The sequence below is a fragment of the Callospermophilus lateralis genome, chromosome 1, assembly GCF_048772815.1.
Source record: "Callospermophilus lateralis isolate mCalLat2 chromosome 1, mCalLat2.hap1, whole genome shotgun sequence".
In the NCBI taxonomy this organism is placed as follows: Eukaryota; Metazoa; Chordata; class Mammalia; order Rodentia; family Sciuridae; genus Callospermophilus; species Callospermophilus lateralis.
Genome location: NC_135305.1, coordinates 9,460,650 through 9,479,305, shown reverse-complemented (window position 1 = coordinate 9,479,305; position 18,656 = coordinate 9,460,650). Strand labels below are relative to the sequence as shown.

At 37.2% G+C, this 18,656-nt stretch overlaps 1 protein-coding gene across 1 annotated transcript in view; it reads left to right on the top strand.

Annotated features, from left to right (window-relative positions):
• The window catches only part of Cntnap2 (contactin associated protein 2), a 1,322,317-nt gene that overhangs the window by 269,520 nt on the left and 1,034,141 nt on the right, over positions 1-18,656 (top strand). The window contains exons 7-8 of the mRNA XM_076852920.2: positions 5,649-5,792; positions 8,456-8,720. Of these exons, the coding sequence (XP_076709035.2) occupies positions 5,649-5,792; positions 8,456-8,720 (409 nt within the window). The remainder of the gene's footprint in view (positions 1-5,648; positions 5,793-8,455; positions 8,721-18,656) is intronic.

The window sequence follows — 18,656 nt, the reverse complement described above, 5'->3', positions numbered from 1 at the left end:
AAAGCAGAAAAAGAAAGAACTAGAGTCCTCTCTGAGGACACACCTCCAAGAACTAAGTAGCTCCAGTAGGCCCCGCCTCTTAAAGGTCCACACTACTTTCTGATACTGCCACTGTGAGGACCAAGCTTCCTTCTATCAGGTCCTCTCAACATTCAAATGACCATAATTGGTAATTAGTTATGCATGGAGTCCTCTTGAGAATGTGCTGTGCATTATATATAAAGCACTACCTAATATATTTTGTAAAATACTGGATAAGAAATTCTCATTTCTGTGTAATATTTATAAATTTATAAGGATAGAAAGGTCTTTTGATAAGTTCTATTTTCTCAGATATAGTTACCATAAAATAAATGAAATAAAATATAGAATATTTCAAAGACCTTGTCTATAAACAAAAAGACATATTTTACCTTCTAATAACTAAAGATTAAAAAGCACTTAGTGGGCTGGAGTTATAGCTCAGTGGTAGAGCGCTTCCCTTGTACACGTGAAGCACTGGATTGGATCCTCAGCATCACATAAAAATAAATTCAATAAATAAAGTAATGATATTGTGTATTAAACATTAATCAATACTGATATGATATACATATATATCCTCATAATATTTTAGTAGGCATAGCAGGTTTTTTAATAAATTATTTGGAGAGCAATTTCAACCTTAGAACATTCACCAAAACTGTTAATAATACATAGGGATAAAAATTCTTTAAGAAGATACTCATCATAACTTTATATGTAATAGGAAAACCTGATTAACACTTAATATCAAAAAGCAACATAGTAGTAAAATTAAAAGAATGAAATACTGTTCATCCCAGTGGTTTCCAATCATTCTTAATTCCTGGAGCCGTTAGTGTCTTAGTAAGTTTTCCATAGAAGTCCTAGGCTATCAGGCACCCATTTGAAAAACTCTAAATATATTTTTTTATTTCAATCTTAGATAACAGTAATCACTAATTAATGGGATGAGTGAATTCACCCTGGGACATCTCAGACTTTGGGATGAAATTTGACATTTCCATCCTCTTTTTCTAGTTCGTTTTTTCTTTATAATATCTTTTCATTAGAGGAATGACCATAAACCCAACTCCACAAAGACAGGAGGTCCTCAGAAGTAGGGAACCATGGTCAGATCCTGGAGAGGCAGCTCTGAACTGGTGCTTATCACCAGGTCCCAGGGAGTTCCACTGTTCTTGTTCCTGTAAAATTGTAAAGTATGCCAATGTACCCCGTGAATGTGCTGGATCGGCTTTGAGTTCTTGGCCCTAGCTTTGGGATCACAGATATATACATCTATGCACATTATATACATCTACGTATAAATTTCTAAGAATGTGGAATATGCTCAATATACAAAAATGTGAAAAAGTTAGAATTTATGACTGATTTTTACTTATATGTTCAGTTTCTAAATTTTGTGTCATATGAATATATTTAAATATTAATATATTCAGTATACTAATATATTTGATAAAATATATATTCATTCCTCAATAGAGATTTAGACTAGAATATACTACATAAAGCCTAATGGAATCTATGTTAAACATTAAATAAACTTAAGGTTATTGGTAAATAATTATCTTACTGTCCCCCCAAAATGTCTTCAAAGCAAGATGATTAGTGAAAGGAAGAGAATGTGAAAATCTCAGAAATTTTTATATTCTTTAAATGGCTTTAAAGTTTGGCTCCTTGTAACTTGTCTCCCAAGGTGTGAGAGAACTTGGAGATGAATTATTCATCCTCCATTAATAAACTCTGAAGAACTTCAGAGGAGGTGGGAAATCCTAGAACATTTGCAATGGGCAAACATAACTCCAATTTTCAAAAAAACATAATTAAAAATTGGGGGTCATAGACCTTATTGAGTTTGTGATGAAACCAATGAATATTTATACACACACAACACCTTCTATGCAGGGTCACCAGTTTCACGGGTGCTTTCATGGGTGCTGTCTATGCACAGTGCCACGTTTGGAAACCTCAGCCATGGTTAACGATCTCTGGAATGTATTTATTAGGAAGAGACAGTAGGGAGAAATTTACATTTACTGAGAAAAAGTTAGGATAGACAAACATTTTTCTCTTTGTAAAGCTACTGCCTGGTAACTTTCCTCTTAGACACTGCTGTTATTAGCATTCCCTGTAGTAAAAGTAGTTGAACTTACCTTTTTATTTGTATACATTTATCTTAATATGAAGAGACTCATTTTGCTTATTTGTTTAAGAGAGTCTAGGGACTATGCTGAAGTCAATCTCCCTGTATTGTCACACACATCTCCTGGATGCATCCGCATAGAAACCAGTTTCATGTCTACATAGGCTGCATGAAAATTAGCTGCGAACCTAAACTAGTATGAAGTCTAGCCTAAAGGATCAGAAACCTGATCTTATCTTCCCAAAACCTGGAAATGTCCTGCTTTCCTGAAATTCCATAGTTTCAGTTCTTCCAGAAGAAGGCTAAGGACCTTTTTGGCCAAGGGTCTGAGGCCAAGGGCATTGAGGCTTAAGGATGAGGGTGCACTGGTAAACACCTCACAACAGGCTCCCTCTGGGGAGGAAGGAGAAGAATGCACTGGTTTGGGTTTTTTTGGTTTTGTTTTTGTTTTTTGGAATTTCCTGATTTTCATAGAGGATATACCCCATCATCATTGATATCATGCTAGCAACTTGATAGCACGGAGCAGGGAGTTGGAAAGAGGTTCCCATTAGCACATTCTTATACAATATTTGCATCACATAGGTAAAATAAGCATACATAATCTCAAAAACGTACATGACAGTAAAATGTAGAGGTGAATTCTGAGGAGATATTAATTTTCTATTTCGTGTAATCTCTTTAGTTTAACTTTACATAATTCAACTCTAATGATGACTCTGTTTGAGATCAGTTCTCGTGAACCACTCTCAGGAGGATCCAAGTCAGGGGTAGAATGTATATGACCAGAGGGGCACATCCTTAACAGGCATAATGTGCATCTGTGCACCTCACGTGACTCAATGAGGAAGAGTTCTTGTGGAAGAGCATCTGAATTCCCCTCCTTCCTTCCTGTCTGCAGCTGTATTATATCATAAAGTAGGTCAGTTGCCGTTTGCTTTCAAGCTACTGGAAATATGGTGGCCTGGGGTGGGTGGGTAAGGAGCTGTGGAAATGTGCTTTGTGTCATTTTTCCTCCTCTGAGCCAAAGAAAACAAAGGGTGGGATGGTAAACTGGAGTTTGGCCTGGACTTTGTCTGTTTTTCAGTTGAACACCAGGACATGCCCACTGTGGATATTAAATCTTTGTCCTTTGCAATGTAGTTCTGCTTGGAAGGAAGGAAGAGATGGCTACTGTCCACTGAAGAACGGCTAACTAACTGGCTAGGATTATAGAAAAAATCAATGACATAGGCTAACATAGGACCACTAGCCTGGGTTCAATCCCTCTCTGATCTTACTGGTTCTGTGATGGTGTAACTCACATTCCCCTACCATAAGATGAATATAATAGCATATGTCTCCTAGGGTTAACCTGAGGAGGCAACAGGGAATTATAGAAAGAAATACGTTTGTGTACGTATGCTTCAATTCTTCGAATGGGTTGATAAGTGTTGTCTGTTGACTTGGAAGCAATGTACTCAACTGAAAATCATTGTTTTCCCTAAAGACAGTGGGAGAAAACATATTTAGATGTATCTAGTAGGCTGTACTATACTTTATACTTTGTAGCTAATAAAATTGTAAATGCAGTAATATCTTTAGAAGCAAGGTTATTGGATGGTGATCTCATTCATAAGACTACCATAAGAGACACAAAAACATGATTGTTATTCTGACAAACACCACATTTTTTTTAATATCAGAATAATTAGAACATATGAAAGAACTCTGTGGTCCAGTTGCAAAAATACGTAACTAGAAATAGTGACAACCTAATGATACATTACTATTACATAAGGAATTGGGATTAGAACCTGCTCAATTTTTAGGAATCTGTTGACTTGAGACAGCCATACTTCAGCTGGTGCCTTCCTTGGGGTAGGGCATGTACCTATGGTTGTTGAAAGCAGAAAAACCATAAGGGACTTTGAATCATTATCCCTAAGGCAAAAAGAAGCCTTTGAGTAAAGAAACCGTGTACACTGAGAAGTAAAACAATAATTTAAACCAGTATTTAGTAATATTATTTAAAACACGAAGCTATGTGTCATCAAACACAGATTTTAAAACTGCCCATTCTGGAAGAATCAATAGAACAAGTTGCAGACAGGAAATCCAGCACTCCATTTTAGTGTCTGTAGTTATTACCATTGGCGTCATGTACAAGTTCATAGGACCTAATAGGGTCCTTTTGGTGCACCTGGAAAGTATCTTCCCAATAATTTTCCCACTTTAGATTACTTTGTGTTTCTCTTTTTATAGTTTCCTTACTCTTTTCTATATGTTTTCACTTTTGCTCAGCTTTCTCCTTCTCATCCTACCTACAGATTCTGGGGCAACTGACCCAAAGTCAACTAACAATGATTAATAATTTTAAGTGAGGTTTTTCTTAACACTGCTTCAGAAACTGTCATTAATTTGTTTTTTCCCTAAAACTAATTAAGTATTCAAAATGCAAAGACACCAAATTGGACTTACCACAAGCCTTCTAGAACACAAAAGACATTTTGCCTTACGTTTCAGATATGAAATCTTGACTTTAAAAATATCTCTACTGTTGCTTTTACTTACAGAAATGACAGGAAAAATGATAATGATAACACTGACAAAAAGAATTATAAGATAAATAATCATCTGGATTATGTGTCTTGATAATACAACTATGATTAGTACTGGGATTTATTTCCTAATACACTATTAATAGCATATGTCCTTCCTGGCAGTACAGATATTAAGTCTAACTTTGTGTTGCATGTATTTAATGCTGTAAATCGACCAAATATACATGAAAATTACACATCTCCTTCTATGAGCAATAATAGTGCCCAAAGGAACATATTAAGAGGTATTGGCCTTATTCCTTAGACTTTGGAAGATTTTATGAATTTGGAATATCTTTATGCCTATACAGTTCAACTTACAGCCCCCAAATTCCAAGTCCCTCGTAAATATACTAATGATATTTGTAGAACTCTGATTTATACTCAAGATAAGTCCAATGAACTTATGACTCTTTCTGTCATTAGACTACAGTAAATCTACAGAGAGTAAATACAATATTCCTTCCTTTGGGCTGCAGTTTTATCAGCTTATTATGTTAGTGCTAGTTATCTCAAGATGACTAGAAGCATTTATTGACAATATGTCTTTGAATGATAAACATGAAAAATATATTTTTAATATTACTTGATAAAAGAAGTTAGGTAGATAAAATCTTTTGAAACAATACTAGGAAACTTTATAAAATGCCTTTGGGGGTTACAAAAATGCAAGATGTTGTTGCTACTTTATTTTCCAAGTTATAATCTAATTATCAGAATTAACGAATTCCATTATGCACTTCAATAACAACATAATGTAATAAGCAAAAGATTTGGTAGGCAAACATTTCAATGCTTGTATGTTTTGATTGAGAAAAGATACCTGACTTTGTACTCATAATTTTTTCTGGTTTATTGCAATATGGTTCAAATATTTACATTTAATTTTTTTTTTCTTAAAGATAACTTTTGGAGGCATTCCTTTCTCCGGAAAGCCAAGTTCCAGTAGTAGAAAGAATTTTAAAGGCTGCATGGAAAGCATTAACTACAATGGCATCAACATTACTGATCTTGCCAGAAGGAAGAAATTAGAGCCATCAAACGTGGTAAGCATTTGCACCCCCCCCTTAAATACTGGTCCCTAAAAAGAGAACATTTTTTAGTGAAGTATTGAACAACCAACACCAACCCATAGCATTTTTTTTATCAAGTTTGTGTTGGGTTCAACAGTATCAAAAAATATTAAAGTTAGCTGAAATTGCGTAGGCACTTGCCATACTCAGAATAGATAATGGCTTTTGGTTTATACTAATCTAAACTATAGGTAGCATTTGTTCAGTGGGAGCAGAGAACAGTAGGGATGGAGCTTTGGGATCCATGGCAGGAGAGCAAAAGTCCTTCAGCAGGAGCGTTCTCCTGGCAGGTCAGCAGCCCTTGATTGGCAGCACTGTGCTTTTAGATGTCTGGGTATAGAGGCCCTTGTTTCTCCCATAGGGTTTCATTCAACATTTTAATGGCCTTAAACCAGGAACTTTAATATATTAACTTTTGTACTTTTGAAGGTTTGTTCAAATAGGTAAATAAATACCTTTCTTGTCAATGCTGTATCCATAATAAATGTCATGCAAATAAAGTTCCATTACCCTTGGATAACAAAAGCTGGGCCACAGAAGCAGATTAGCAGCTTTCTTCTGGCTCATGAGTGAGTTGGTTCCAGGTTTCACTAGATTCTAGGAAGAAGTACAAGAATCAGACACCATTTCAGCATACCTGCCTGTTTAGGCCCTGCTGAAGATCCCTGAAAGATGTTAGCTTAAACATTGAGTATGGGGTTAGCCCTGGTTCTGCAATGCCGGGACCTACTTCAACACAGAAGTGTCACATGGGAAGCCTAGAAGCTAGACACCTCCCACAGTTCAGAGCCATGGAAAGAGATGATATCATGAGTGTTTATACTGTGCTCTGAAAGAACTCTGAGGGCCTTGTCACCCACCATGGGAGGTTATGGTGCCCACAGTGATTGAACAAATGAATATGCCTAGTTGCTGGGATTGCAGACATGTTCCACTGCTCCTGGCCATACATGCTATTTTAAGTTTTGAATAAAACAGCACCAGGGTCTTCTTGTTTCTGAAGGAAGCATTGGTCCAACTGGAAAGGTGTAAAATCCAAATCATCAACATGCTGTTTTCGTTATTTGCACCTTTAAGAAGAGTCAAATGTTATTTCTGTCCAAACCTCTTTGGTACTAGGGTGTTCCCATTCAGTACCCAAACTGCAGAGAATTGTTCCACAGAGTCTCCTTCCAAAATCAACTTTAACTGTGAAATATGTTGCAATTATAAATTTTCTTTCAAGCCAGAACAGCACAAATATTTTATAAAATATAAACAATCTACAGATATATTCTATTTTAACAAAAATTGCATGAACGGACATAGAGTAAACATTCAGATCAAAATATATATGCATATTGAAAATTTTAGGTAGAGTGGAGACAAATAGCACATTTTCAATGAACCCTACAAAGGCAAATATTTATATGAGAAATTGTTTGCAATGATGTCAGGTGCTGATATTTCAATGAAATTGACTCAGCACTCATTCAACTTCCTCTCTCAACACACTGGTTTCCTCATTGTATACCAAGCCCAGAGTCAGCACTGTTAGGAAGGATCTTTACATTGCCTGAGAGGCAATCGCCACAGCATAGGTGTGTGGGCAATTATAACATCTCATTTGTTATGCATAGGCAAAATGAAAAATGCTTGCATAGAAAAGCAAGCATTTAAAAACAATCATTTTTGAAGGTACAGAGCAAATTTAATTTGAATATTAATTCAGAAAGACAACCTACCTTAGATTTAGTGGTTAATGTGCTAAAATGTAATGACCAGGCATCTGGGGTATATATGTGGTATTGAGAGGAAGACAGAGAGAGAGAGGGAGAGAAAGAGACAGAGAGCTGATGAAAATGTTATCAAATTACTTTCCTTAAAATAATATGGTAGTATAACAAAATCAGAATCATATGTGTATTTCCAGACTTTTAAATAAAAGGTACTCAGCACTGGAATATAAAATTCTGTGCATCTAAATGGTAAATTAATTGTTTTTTATACCAAAGTACATTTATACACTAGTTCTATAAAGAATGCATTGTGATATAAACACACATCATGTGAATTTAAGTGGACTTTTTGAATTGGTAACAAAATAATCATAACTATACAGATGTTAAACAATTAATACTAATTCATATATGTAGATAAAACCTGAGGATATTTGCCTGCAAGTATCAAATTAATACATAGCAAACAAATAAGCATAGTTCCCATTGAGACCAGACTAAGTTGTCTATTAATGACCATTGATATTGACCATAAAGGAGATGGCAGGCACATTCTGATGATCTCTGTTGTATCAGCAGTACTGCTGTCTTTGGAAGGTCCAGTGTCCACAATGAAGTCCATGACTCAGGTATACACACTGCATCCTGAGGTCAGCCCATCACATCAGGCTGACGGGCTGTCAATCTCATCATAGGCGGTGCTTATCGCTACCTCTACCACAGAGCCAATGGTCACTTGCTACTGAATGCTAGGTCTTATGCTCAGGGAGATTTAGAAGGGTGCATCTAGCCACGCTCCCTGTTCAGGTTGGCTCAGATTCAGACTATAGGGTTTGTAGAACTATGCCTTTGCCAAGTCTTACATGGATTTTTATTTTATTACGCATTTGCCCAGTCACATGCCTTTCTTTTTCATAGGGAAATTTGAGTTTCTCTTGTGTGGAGCCCTATACGGTACCTGTCTTTTTCAATGCTACAAGTTACCTGGAAGTGCCTGGACGCCTTGAGCAGGACCTGTTTTCAGTCAGTTTCCAGTTCAGGACCTGGAACCCCAATGGTCTCCTGCTCTTCAGTCACTTTGCCGATAATTTGGGCAACGTGGAAATCGACCTCACAGAGAGCAAAGTGGCCGTTCACATCAATGTCACGCAGACCAAGATGAGTCAAATTGACATTTCCTCAGGTCAGTGAGATCCATTTGGCATTTGCTTCTGAAACTGCTGCAGTGGTTCTTAACACTAATGCTGTGGGAATCATACTCCTGTTTTGTTTAAATTGGGGGGTTCCATGTTCATGATTACACTAAATCGTGATCCTGCTAAATCTATAGAAATTGGCCAGAAAAAAATTGAACAAGAGGTGAATACAAAGTAGAATGAGAAAATGTGGACCAACTGCAGGAAGACGGACTGGCTTGACTATATAGGATGATTTTTAAACTTTGTGGTGTAGTGATATGATAAGCTGAGGCTTAGGTTGTTCATAAGACTTATCAGTCTTGGAACATTTTCTGATATGGTATAAGGAAAGCTGGTATTTCCAAATTTGAGAAAACAAAGAAAACTTAGGCACATTGTGGAGTTCATAAATAATATTTTACCAATTTTTTATATATTTCTTGCAATATATGAAAGAACATATTAGAGATAGGAGAGAGAGAGAAAGCTAGCATTTAGTGAGCACCCGGTACAGAGACGGCAAGTACTGAGAAAGGGATTGGGGACAGAGACTCAAGCACACCCCAGGTTCTGATTTCTCAATGAGCCCCCTTCAGTCCTGAGGTGCTGGGCACACACCTGAGCAGTTTTTGACACACTATGTGACTGTAGCCGCCACAATTCCTCCTAGGCTATAAGCACTGGAGTGGACAGGCCCAGCTTCTCCTCTCTTTAGCTCTTGACACAGTACCTGAAGAGGTGCCCAAGAGCATTTGTCAAGTTCAGTACTCCAGCCCTTTGAACTGGGGCTCAGTCACAGAATATCTCCTGCCCAAGGACCAATGTTTTCTTGTAAAATGAGCTGTGTGCTTCTTCTGGCTTGGCTATGTGGACTCTAATGGGGAAGGATTCAAAGAGGGTGCCCAAACTGCCCCTTCAGAGAGGCCTCAGGAGTACTGACATCTAAGGCTGTTGTAAAGTACCTGGGTATTCACTTTCTCTGTTTGCTCTGTTAGTTTTCCCTTTTCCCTGAGTGTGCAGTCAAAATGACTGATCAACCATATTTGATCATTTCTTCCCTGTATAAGCTCGTCTGGGGAGATTTAAAGCAAATAGAAAATATCTGGAGAGACGAAAATAAGACAAAACAAACACACATAAATGTTTACTACAGTTGAAAAACACCCCACTGTTAGGATTAAAGATTCTTTTCTAACAACTAAACACATAAAAATATTAGTGTGATATCCTGCCTCCTGGCATTCTTTGAGCAAACCCAACTTGCTGCTGGGTTTCCAGGTGGCAGGAACCATTGGATTTGAAATAATGCAACCTTAAATATAGTGATTAACAAACATTTATTAACTGCATTTGGTCTAATTTAAGACTCTAAGATGGTCCTACATAATTGAAGCTGTGTTTGAAAAATAGAAAGAATGAACAAAAGAATCCAATTTGTGACAGCTAACTTACTGCAATGGGTTTACTTAAAGATGATAAAATAGGTTTTAGAAAGTTGGTCAATTTAACTAAGAATTTGGGGAAATTAAAGGAAACTGATCTAAAATCAGAATATTTCTGGAGTCTTAGTTCAATGAGTATACCATAGTGCTTCTCATATTTCCTTTTTATGTGTATACACATGGTGAGGATAAGGACTTATTAGATATATTGGTATGAATAAGTAGAACAAATCTACCAAAAAATTTGTGTCTTACACCTATTCTTTCTAAAAGTACATATGGAGTTTGTAGAAGAAAATTTCATGTAAATTTTACCAAATTCAATTAAATGTATAAATCACTTAGTATAAGAAATAACATCAAGAAAACCATCTAAGAAACAGCCATTTGCATTAATTAACAAAGGAAGGATGTATACATTTCACTTCTACCCCACTCTTGCCAGCATGAACACTGATGAACGTCAAACCATTTTATTTCCTTTCGGAAATACCTTCGTTGCAAAATTTCTGAAAATGCAGAAGATTTAGCAGAGAGATATACCACTATTTGCATTTTGTTGGTTTGGATTTTAGTTAATATGTTCTGTGTTCCAGGATGAAGGTCACTCGGTGAACTCAAAACCCTCTATTTTTTATTCTGTCTGGATAATGTTGTCCTTGGGGATTAATATAAAATAAATCTCATAAGTAAGAGAATATTCCATAGATTGCTCACACTTTCCTTGTATCTTCCCCTCCAGGTTGTATTTTCTTGTCAAAATAAATTGGGTATTTTATTTTCTCTGATTTTTCTACTAAAAACATTGACATTGCCCACTGCAATGATTGCATGCTCTAAAACTGATTTGGCAAACATTGGCCCACAAATTTGCCTTCTCATTGGAACGGTTGGAATTTTTACGAGTTCTATTTTCCTGTGGTTATTTAGTGCATAATCCATTTGGAAAACTAAATTAAGCTTCCAAGAACAATATTGTAATTTAATTAGAGTTGCAAAAAAGTATTAATATCTGATATGTAACCCAAAACAAAAATAAAAACACATTCCCACTACTTGAAACAAGGTTGTTAATGCAAAATGTCACAATTACAAACAAATATTTAGAAGAATACACAGTCTTGGTGTTTCTATATTAATAAGGTCATAAAATGTGATTTAACATGTAAAGAGTGGAAAGAAGGTGATTGTAACTATTGACCCCTTTCATTTATGCCTAAACAAAGACTTTCAGGAGAGCCGGTCTGAATGTGCCCTGCTCCTAAATCCACTGTGTGGCTGAGCCTGAGTGTTCGAATCCCCTTGTTCTGGTTATGTAGAAGTTGGTGCCATTTTACTGCTGATGCTTTAGAAACCTGTATACAGCAAAGATCATCTTTGAATTTCTATCTCCACTGAAAATCTTCTGCATCTCATTTTATTTAGGTTGTGCCTTAGTGAAATTTTCTTTATAAACTGTAAGTGTGATTTGGGTGATATAGGAAAAGAGGCCATGCTGTCTGGGTCTGGTATGGCTAGGGACATGGTGGCAAGTGCTAGAAGCTTCCAGTTTGATCTGGGCACCACCCATGACACTGTCTTAAGCAAGAGGGTACCTCTTCTCTGTAGACAGCACATTAGTAGTTCCTTAAAAGATGAATTCATGCTAGTTTCCAAAGTTCAGTAATAACTTGCATTGTGAGGAATTTTGTTCATCATATAAAATTTTTTAATAATACAAGTTTGTATGTTTTAATTGTTTACCAGGAAATTGTTTACAGCTCTATGATTTCAAACTGCTGATATTAAGATTTCTTAAATAAATTTTCATTACCCAAAAGTTAAATAATGTATATAGAGGCATCACTTCACATATTTCAAATGATTTATTTTAGAATGTTTCATAAAGCAAATCCATTGGAAGATTGTTTTAGTAACACATAGAATCTTCTTTAAGTTTAAACCATAAATTATGAGAAGCTTTGAAAATGTTAATCCCCTTTGACCTATTGAATTTGAATCATTCTGAGTGAGGTAACAGAGATAGTTATCTCAGCATGTATACAATAAGAAAAATAACTTGAAATGGACTAGTGATGTTACAGAGTATATACTTAGGTGAAATTCTACCATGTTAGTATAAATAATGTTCCTCAAGTCAAATTTAATACCTTGAGAAAACATAATACTAAGAATAAAAATGTTTACAAAAATATAAGTAGAATATGGTCCAAACTTTGTTTATTTATTTGTTTGTTTATTTAGGTGCTAGGGATTGAACTCAGGGGTATTCCATCACTGAGCCACTTCCCCAGCCCTATTTTGCATTTTATTTAGAGACAGGGTCTCACTAAGTTGCTTAACACCTCACTTTTGGTGAGGCTGGCTTTAAACTGGGGGTCCTCCTGCCTCAGCCTCCTGAGCTGCTGGGATTAAAGTCATGTATCACCATACCTGGCCCAAACATTATTTTTATAAATACATAGATAGCTTGAAGGTAAGAATAAAATCAGATCTGAATAATATTGATGATTACCCTTAATTGGTGAGTTATAAGTTATTTTATTAACTTGTTAACATAACTTCCTAGTATTTATATTTTACAGTTATCAATTAGTATTTAAAAATAACATATTATAAAATAATAGGGAAAATGCTATTTCTGAAAAGTATAATGCTTAACAATATTACAAGTGGAAAATTCCCTGGAGTAAGTTATATCAATTTAACAATTATAGTTTCCCTGCTTACTTAGAAGAATACTTTTAAGAAGACAATTTTAAAGAATTTTGTCCCTAAATAATAAGCTCCAACTTAATTCCTTAATGGTATTTATGCAACAAATAGAGCATTTATATTCAGATACCAAAAATCAGAAGATTGGGTCTATGATCATTTTTTCTAAAATATACATAACAGATTTTGAACAAATGCCCCATCTTTCATGTAATCTTAAAATTATTTTATGCATAGATAGAAAGATACATACACATATGCACAAGACTTTTTCCTTAAAACCATAGCCAACAATCAACGAGCAGTGTAGTGTACTTATGTCTTAATGATGAGTCACTACATCAAATCTCTTTATTTCCAAGTAATCTACATGATTTGCATCTACGCATGGGTGACCTAAAATCCATCTTTAGATTGTCTTTCTTTTTGATGAGTTTATACTTCTCTTAGAACTTCCAGCAAAACACAGATCCATCATTTTGAGACACTGGAGACAAAACCAGCTCTGGGGTCTCCATGGGAACACGGAGCCTAGGGAAGTCCAATTCATGGGGCAGGGTTCCTGGGGTATCTAGACCTCTAGATGTAAATACAGATGTCCCTGGACATATCCTCAGCACATTTTGCTGATTGATTCCCCCTGATTCACAAGTAGACTTGCTGTGAGCACCGCATGGTGTCAAGTCACACACTGTGGAATGAATGGCATGTTGTTCCGGGGTGCTTCCACTGTGACTTTCTATTACATTTTGATTCCCACCCAGGCTGTACCATCACCATGCAAGCTGAGTGGAAATTCACTTTTAATTATACTTCAGCGCAGGCTGGTGCACTTTTCACAATAGACGCATTGTATTCCAAGTTGAAAGAAAAAGAAAAAGGCTGGGGGTAGTTTGTGATATTAGGTATTGACTTATTCTTTAGAAAGCACAGGGGACACATTAATTTATAATCACACTCCAGGATGCCTATCCATTCTAGTTTCTGCAGGGTTTGGGGGCCTTTAGCAATGCTCTTTGCCTTTTTTTAAAGGGAAGATGAATAAAACATGATGATATGTGAGTGTTGTATATGAGTGAAACAGAGAATGAGAGAGCATTTTTTTAAATTGAAAAGACATGATCAATTTTACTCAACTTGATGGGTGAAATGTAGGTAAAATGTGCCAATAGGGTCAGATACTGTTTTTTTAAGCTTCAGTTTATTTTACAAATAACTGATCAGGGAAGGAAAAAATATCAGATATCACTAGTAAAAACTATAAGAATAAAAAAATGATGAAAGATCACTGAAGAACATAGCTCAGAAACCCCATAGGTAATGTGCATACATGAGTTGTTGGAGATACTTTCCGAACAAGGATACAGAGGGGCACAGAACAAATGAGCTTTGTCAAAGAGGCCGCCTTCCTTACCATTCCATTAACGTGCAGGGGTTGGAACTGTGTAGAGGAGCTGAAATGTTGGCTGGTGATAAATGACTGTTAGACTTCATCAATCTAGAGTTATATAATAGGAAGATATCTAAGTCAACTTTGGATAATTTGGTCATTGAGTATCTCTTTTTTTTTTTTTTTTTTGGAGGTAACACAATAGTTTGGATATGATGCAATCAGGATTATTGACCTCCATAATCATAATAATTAATAAAAAAATAAGTCAATAACTTTGGATTGGACTCTTCCCCTTCGATCCTCCCCTTCCCTCATTAACCTCAGGATGGGAAGTATCCTAGGGTAATCAGCTTGATTAAGAGATTCACATTGTCAGATAGTAGCATCTGTGATCACTTATATGTTTTTCATGAGTTTCACATGATCTGTGAAAAATGTAGCCTGACTGAGTTATCTCTTGCTTGGGCATGATTGCTAATGGAGATAAGATTTGTGTGGGAAGAGATCCCACAGTCTCTAGTGAGACTAGGTTGGGAACCTCTACAAGGAATGATATAAGTTGACCAAATGAGTCCTCTGGCTACCAATGTGGTGTTTAAACCCCTATCTTTCTTAGTCTCTATTTATAAAAGCTCTTTGCAAGAAAATTTGCAGGGTTTCACACAGTACTGCTTAGAAAGTAGCTGCCTTTGGCAACATTTGCATGAAGAAATAATTATGTATCTTGTCCCATCTTTAATCATGACTCATTTTCATGATTTATTTTATCCCACTTCACTTCCCTTGAGACTTCTCTAACCTGAGCACAGACCATATTTCTGGCACCTGCAGTTTTGCTCTACTTCTGAGTTCTTTTTCTCTCCTCCAGCAACTGCTTTTGCCCACTCACTCTCCATAGTACAATTTTTACAATTAAAATTCTGCCTAGATCTTTGCTATAGAATTTATTAACAAATGATGTTACCTAAAAGATGCGGATGATCTTCCTTTTACACCTGCTCTTCCATAAGCTCTGTCAGTCTTTCTTTTAGCACATTGAGATGTGGAGGATACTCTCAGAGCCTGGATCCCTAGGATGGAGCCCCTGTGCAGAGGCTGAGATCTTGCTCACCCTGGACATATCACCATGCTGCAGCTCTCTGCCTGGACATTTGAAGTACTGCTTCCCTCTGATTTCCCTGTATTCTTCCTCTCTCACATTCCGATTCCCTGTCATTTTGTTTTTAACCCTCACATTACTAACTTGAGTCTAAGCGGCAACCTTCTATTGTTCATGAGTATTGCTTATTTCTTTGGGCATGAATTTTAGCTACTTCCCAACCTAAAATGCATCTGTCAATCCCTGTGCAGATGCATACCAATTCTCAGTCTCTCCGATTTTCTCTGTCATCTAATTCCCATTTTTCTTGGTGTGTGTGTGTGTGTATGTGTGTGTGTGTGTATGTGTGTGCGTGTGTGTGTGTGTGTGTGTGAGAGAGAGAGAGAGAGAGAGAGAGAGTGAGAGAGAAGTAGTTTGTTGGAGGAAATATTGGAATCAGGGTAACAGTGAAGTGTGCACAACCCCCCAGCTCTTAGTTTTGGTTAAGCAGGCCTGGTCAGCTGATCCCATGGCCAGGAGTCCAGCAATGAAGAGCTCACCCCTGTAATGTTCTGCATAATCATAGGGTTGGGACTTGCCAGAGCCCAGCAGCTGACATCAGCCACCTCTTCCATTGTGCTTCCTTAGACCTCCTGAGCCAGTTCTCTACTGGGCTGCTACAGGAGGACATGAGGCCCCAGGGCCACACCAACATGCCTCTCTTGCGATGAAGGATGGTGACCGTGATAATGGCTAATGCTTTTGAAGGACTGTGCCCATCACTGTGCTAAATCAATTACATTAATTATCTAGTTTAAGGCCCATAGACCTCCAAAGTTGGATGCTATTGAGAAACCTTCCTTGTAACTCATTGATATCAGTGGTAAAATCATTCTTCTGATGACCCAAGTTCAAAACCTAGAGAAAAATTGAATTTTGTCCTCCATCTCTGCCTGGCACATGGAATGACTCAACAGTCCCCAGCAGTTCTAATGAAGAGCCTCACCCATCCATCATCTCCTCATCCTAGTCAAAAATACATCACCAGTAAAGATAATCAAGGTCACCTGAACTGTCAGAGCCAACGCGTCTTCTGTCACTGATCTATTTACTATGGCACAGGCGTTATGAACTTGGGCTCTGGGGCCAGACTGTCCACTGGGAGATACTAATTTCACTCTTGCCCTGCTCCAGTTCACTGCTTAAACAAAGATAATGCATCAAGTCATTTAATTCTCTCAGCAACTCCTCCAGAGAGAGTCCACGATCATCTGTCTGCATTCAACAGATGAAGGAACAGAGGCACAGAAATGAGCAACACCCCAGCCTTCTCAAGCTGATTAATTCCAGAGTTTGAGGAGGATTCCAGGAAATTCCAGCGTAAGGTCAGACTCTTGGGCACTCGGTGGTTCAGCGCTCACGAGCGTTCCACACTTTGGTTCTTGTTCATGTGGGATCAGGTGTGGTGACGGTGCGTCCGAAACACCAGTGGAATTCGGCTCCAGCAGCAGTGGTGCTCTACTCCTGGCTCATCGGTCTGTGCTAAAACGTGCTAAACTCATCTCCCTTGTTTCTACCCTCCCCCACATTATTCCAGTTTATATTTTTAAAATTCAAAGGGACTATTTTATTATTTCCCATTACCTAAAGGATAAGTTTTAGTTTCATATCATGCCACACAAGAGCATGTACAAACGGAACCCAACCAGAGTAGGTGGCCTCAGTTTTTCTGCTAAACACATTATATTCTGACTATTTTCCACAATATGCCAGGACTCCCTCCCTCTGTGCAGCCTCTTGATAAACTCCTGGTGATCTTTTAAGGCCCATTTTTTGGTGTCTTTTCCATTTCTCAACCCCAGGGAACAATTACTCATCCTTGACTTCACATCTTGAATAATAATGATTTTTCTTTGTTCCATTCTAAATCACAAACCTCAACTGCCATATCTCACTCATATCTGTATTCCTAACACTTATTACAACACTTGTCAGAAAATAGATGATCAATACTTTCATCTTTGCTTTTTCATTCTGTTGAATTTACACTTGAACCATCACAGTTTCCTTGTGCTTCTCTCTGTTCCTACCACTTGAAGAAAGACCATTCCACACATCCCCACCTGATTAAAATTCCAAAATACCTGCTTTACTGGTTCATGTCCTTACCTGAAAACTTTTCCAAGAATCCCTAAATTTTCAAAACTGAGTCTCATGTGTCCTCCATAGAAATCCTGAATGTCCCACGATGAACTCAACCCTTCTACAATTTTAAATTGCTCTTATTGTTTTCAGTTGATTGAGTCTTAATTCTTTTCCCTTGTTTGATTTATTACATAGTTCAGACATTTGACTACTCTGAAAAAGCTCAGTCTCCTAAAGCTTTAAGGACAATAAACCCACCCTTCCTTCCTCTCCACCTGTAGCTTAGCATGATCTTACATGTGGCATGTTTCCAAAGAGCCTATTGATTGACTTATTCTAATGAGCTATCTCCAAGTTGGTTTAAACTGTAACTTCATTATTCTGTTGTCTTTATCAATTTATAGGAACCAAATTCCTTGTGAAAGAAATGTGCTAGTATCTCAGAGGAAATAATTGCTTGACTGTGGGAGGCTAATGTGTGTGAAATTGATCAGGACCTGAATTTTGATTAGAGACTTTTATAGTAAGAAGAATTTTTTTTAAGGAGATATTGAAGCCTAGAGCTGTGCTGGGTAAACTATTTTATGAATAAAATTAAAGCCTATATACGTTTTCCAACAAATGTATTCTCAAAAGCACAACTTGAAGTCAAACCTTGAAATTACTCATGTTCCCTTTGTATTTATTTTTTTTTCCACACAGAATACAAAAAAAGAAATGTGCATGATTAAAATTAATTTAGCTCTCTCCTCTTTAGACTTGAGGATGCATTCCATGTGATAACACCAGGGATTAAAAGGGGATCAGAGTTTTTTCTGCCTCCTCCGTGAGCCTTGCTTTCAAGTCAGTTGTACACTGGGTTAAGGCAGAGGCTGTCCACATGCGAGAGCCTGGTGCGACTTGTCCAGGACGTCGTCGTTTCTGGATGATCCAATCTGGTTGTCTCTGAGTTCCTTTACCTGGATGGTCCAGGCAGTCATGTTATTGAGAGGTAAACAGTGAAGCAAACTTCAGAGTAACTTCATAGTCACTCCACGGACATGTGGAGTCGTAGCTCTCATGCTCACTGTTCTTCCTTTCCAACCCCAGCACATGTGGGGTTCACATGAGACCAGGCAGCGTTTGTCTACTCGCTGTATGTCTGTCGTATGTCCACTGCATCTATAGT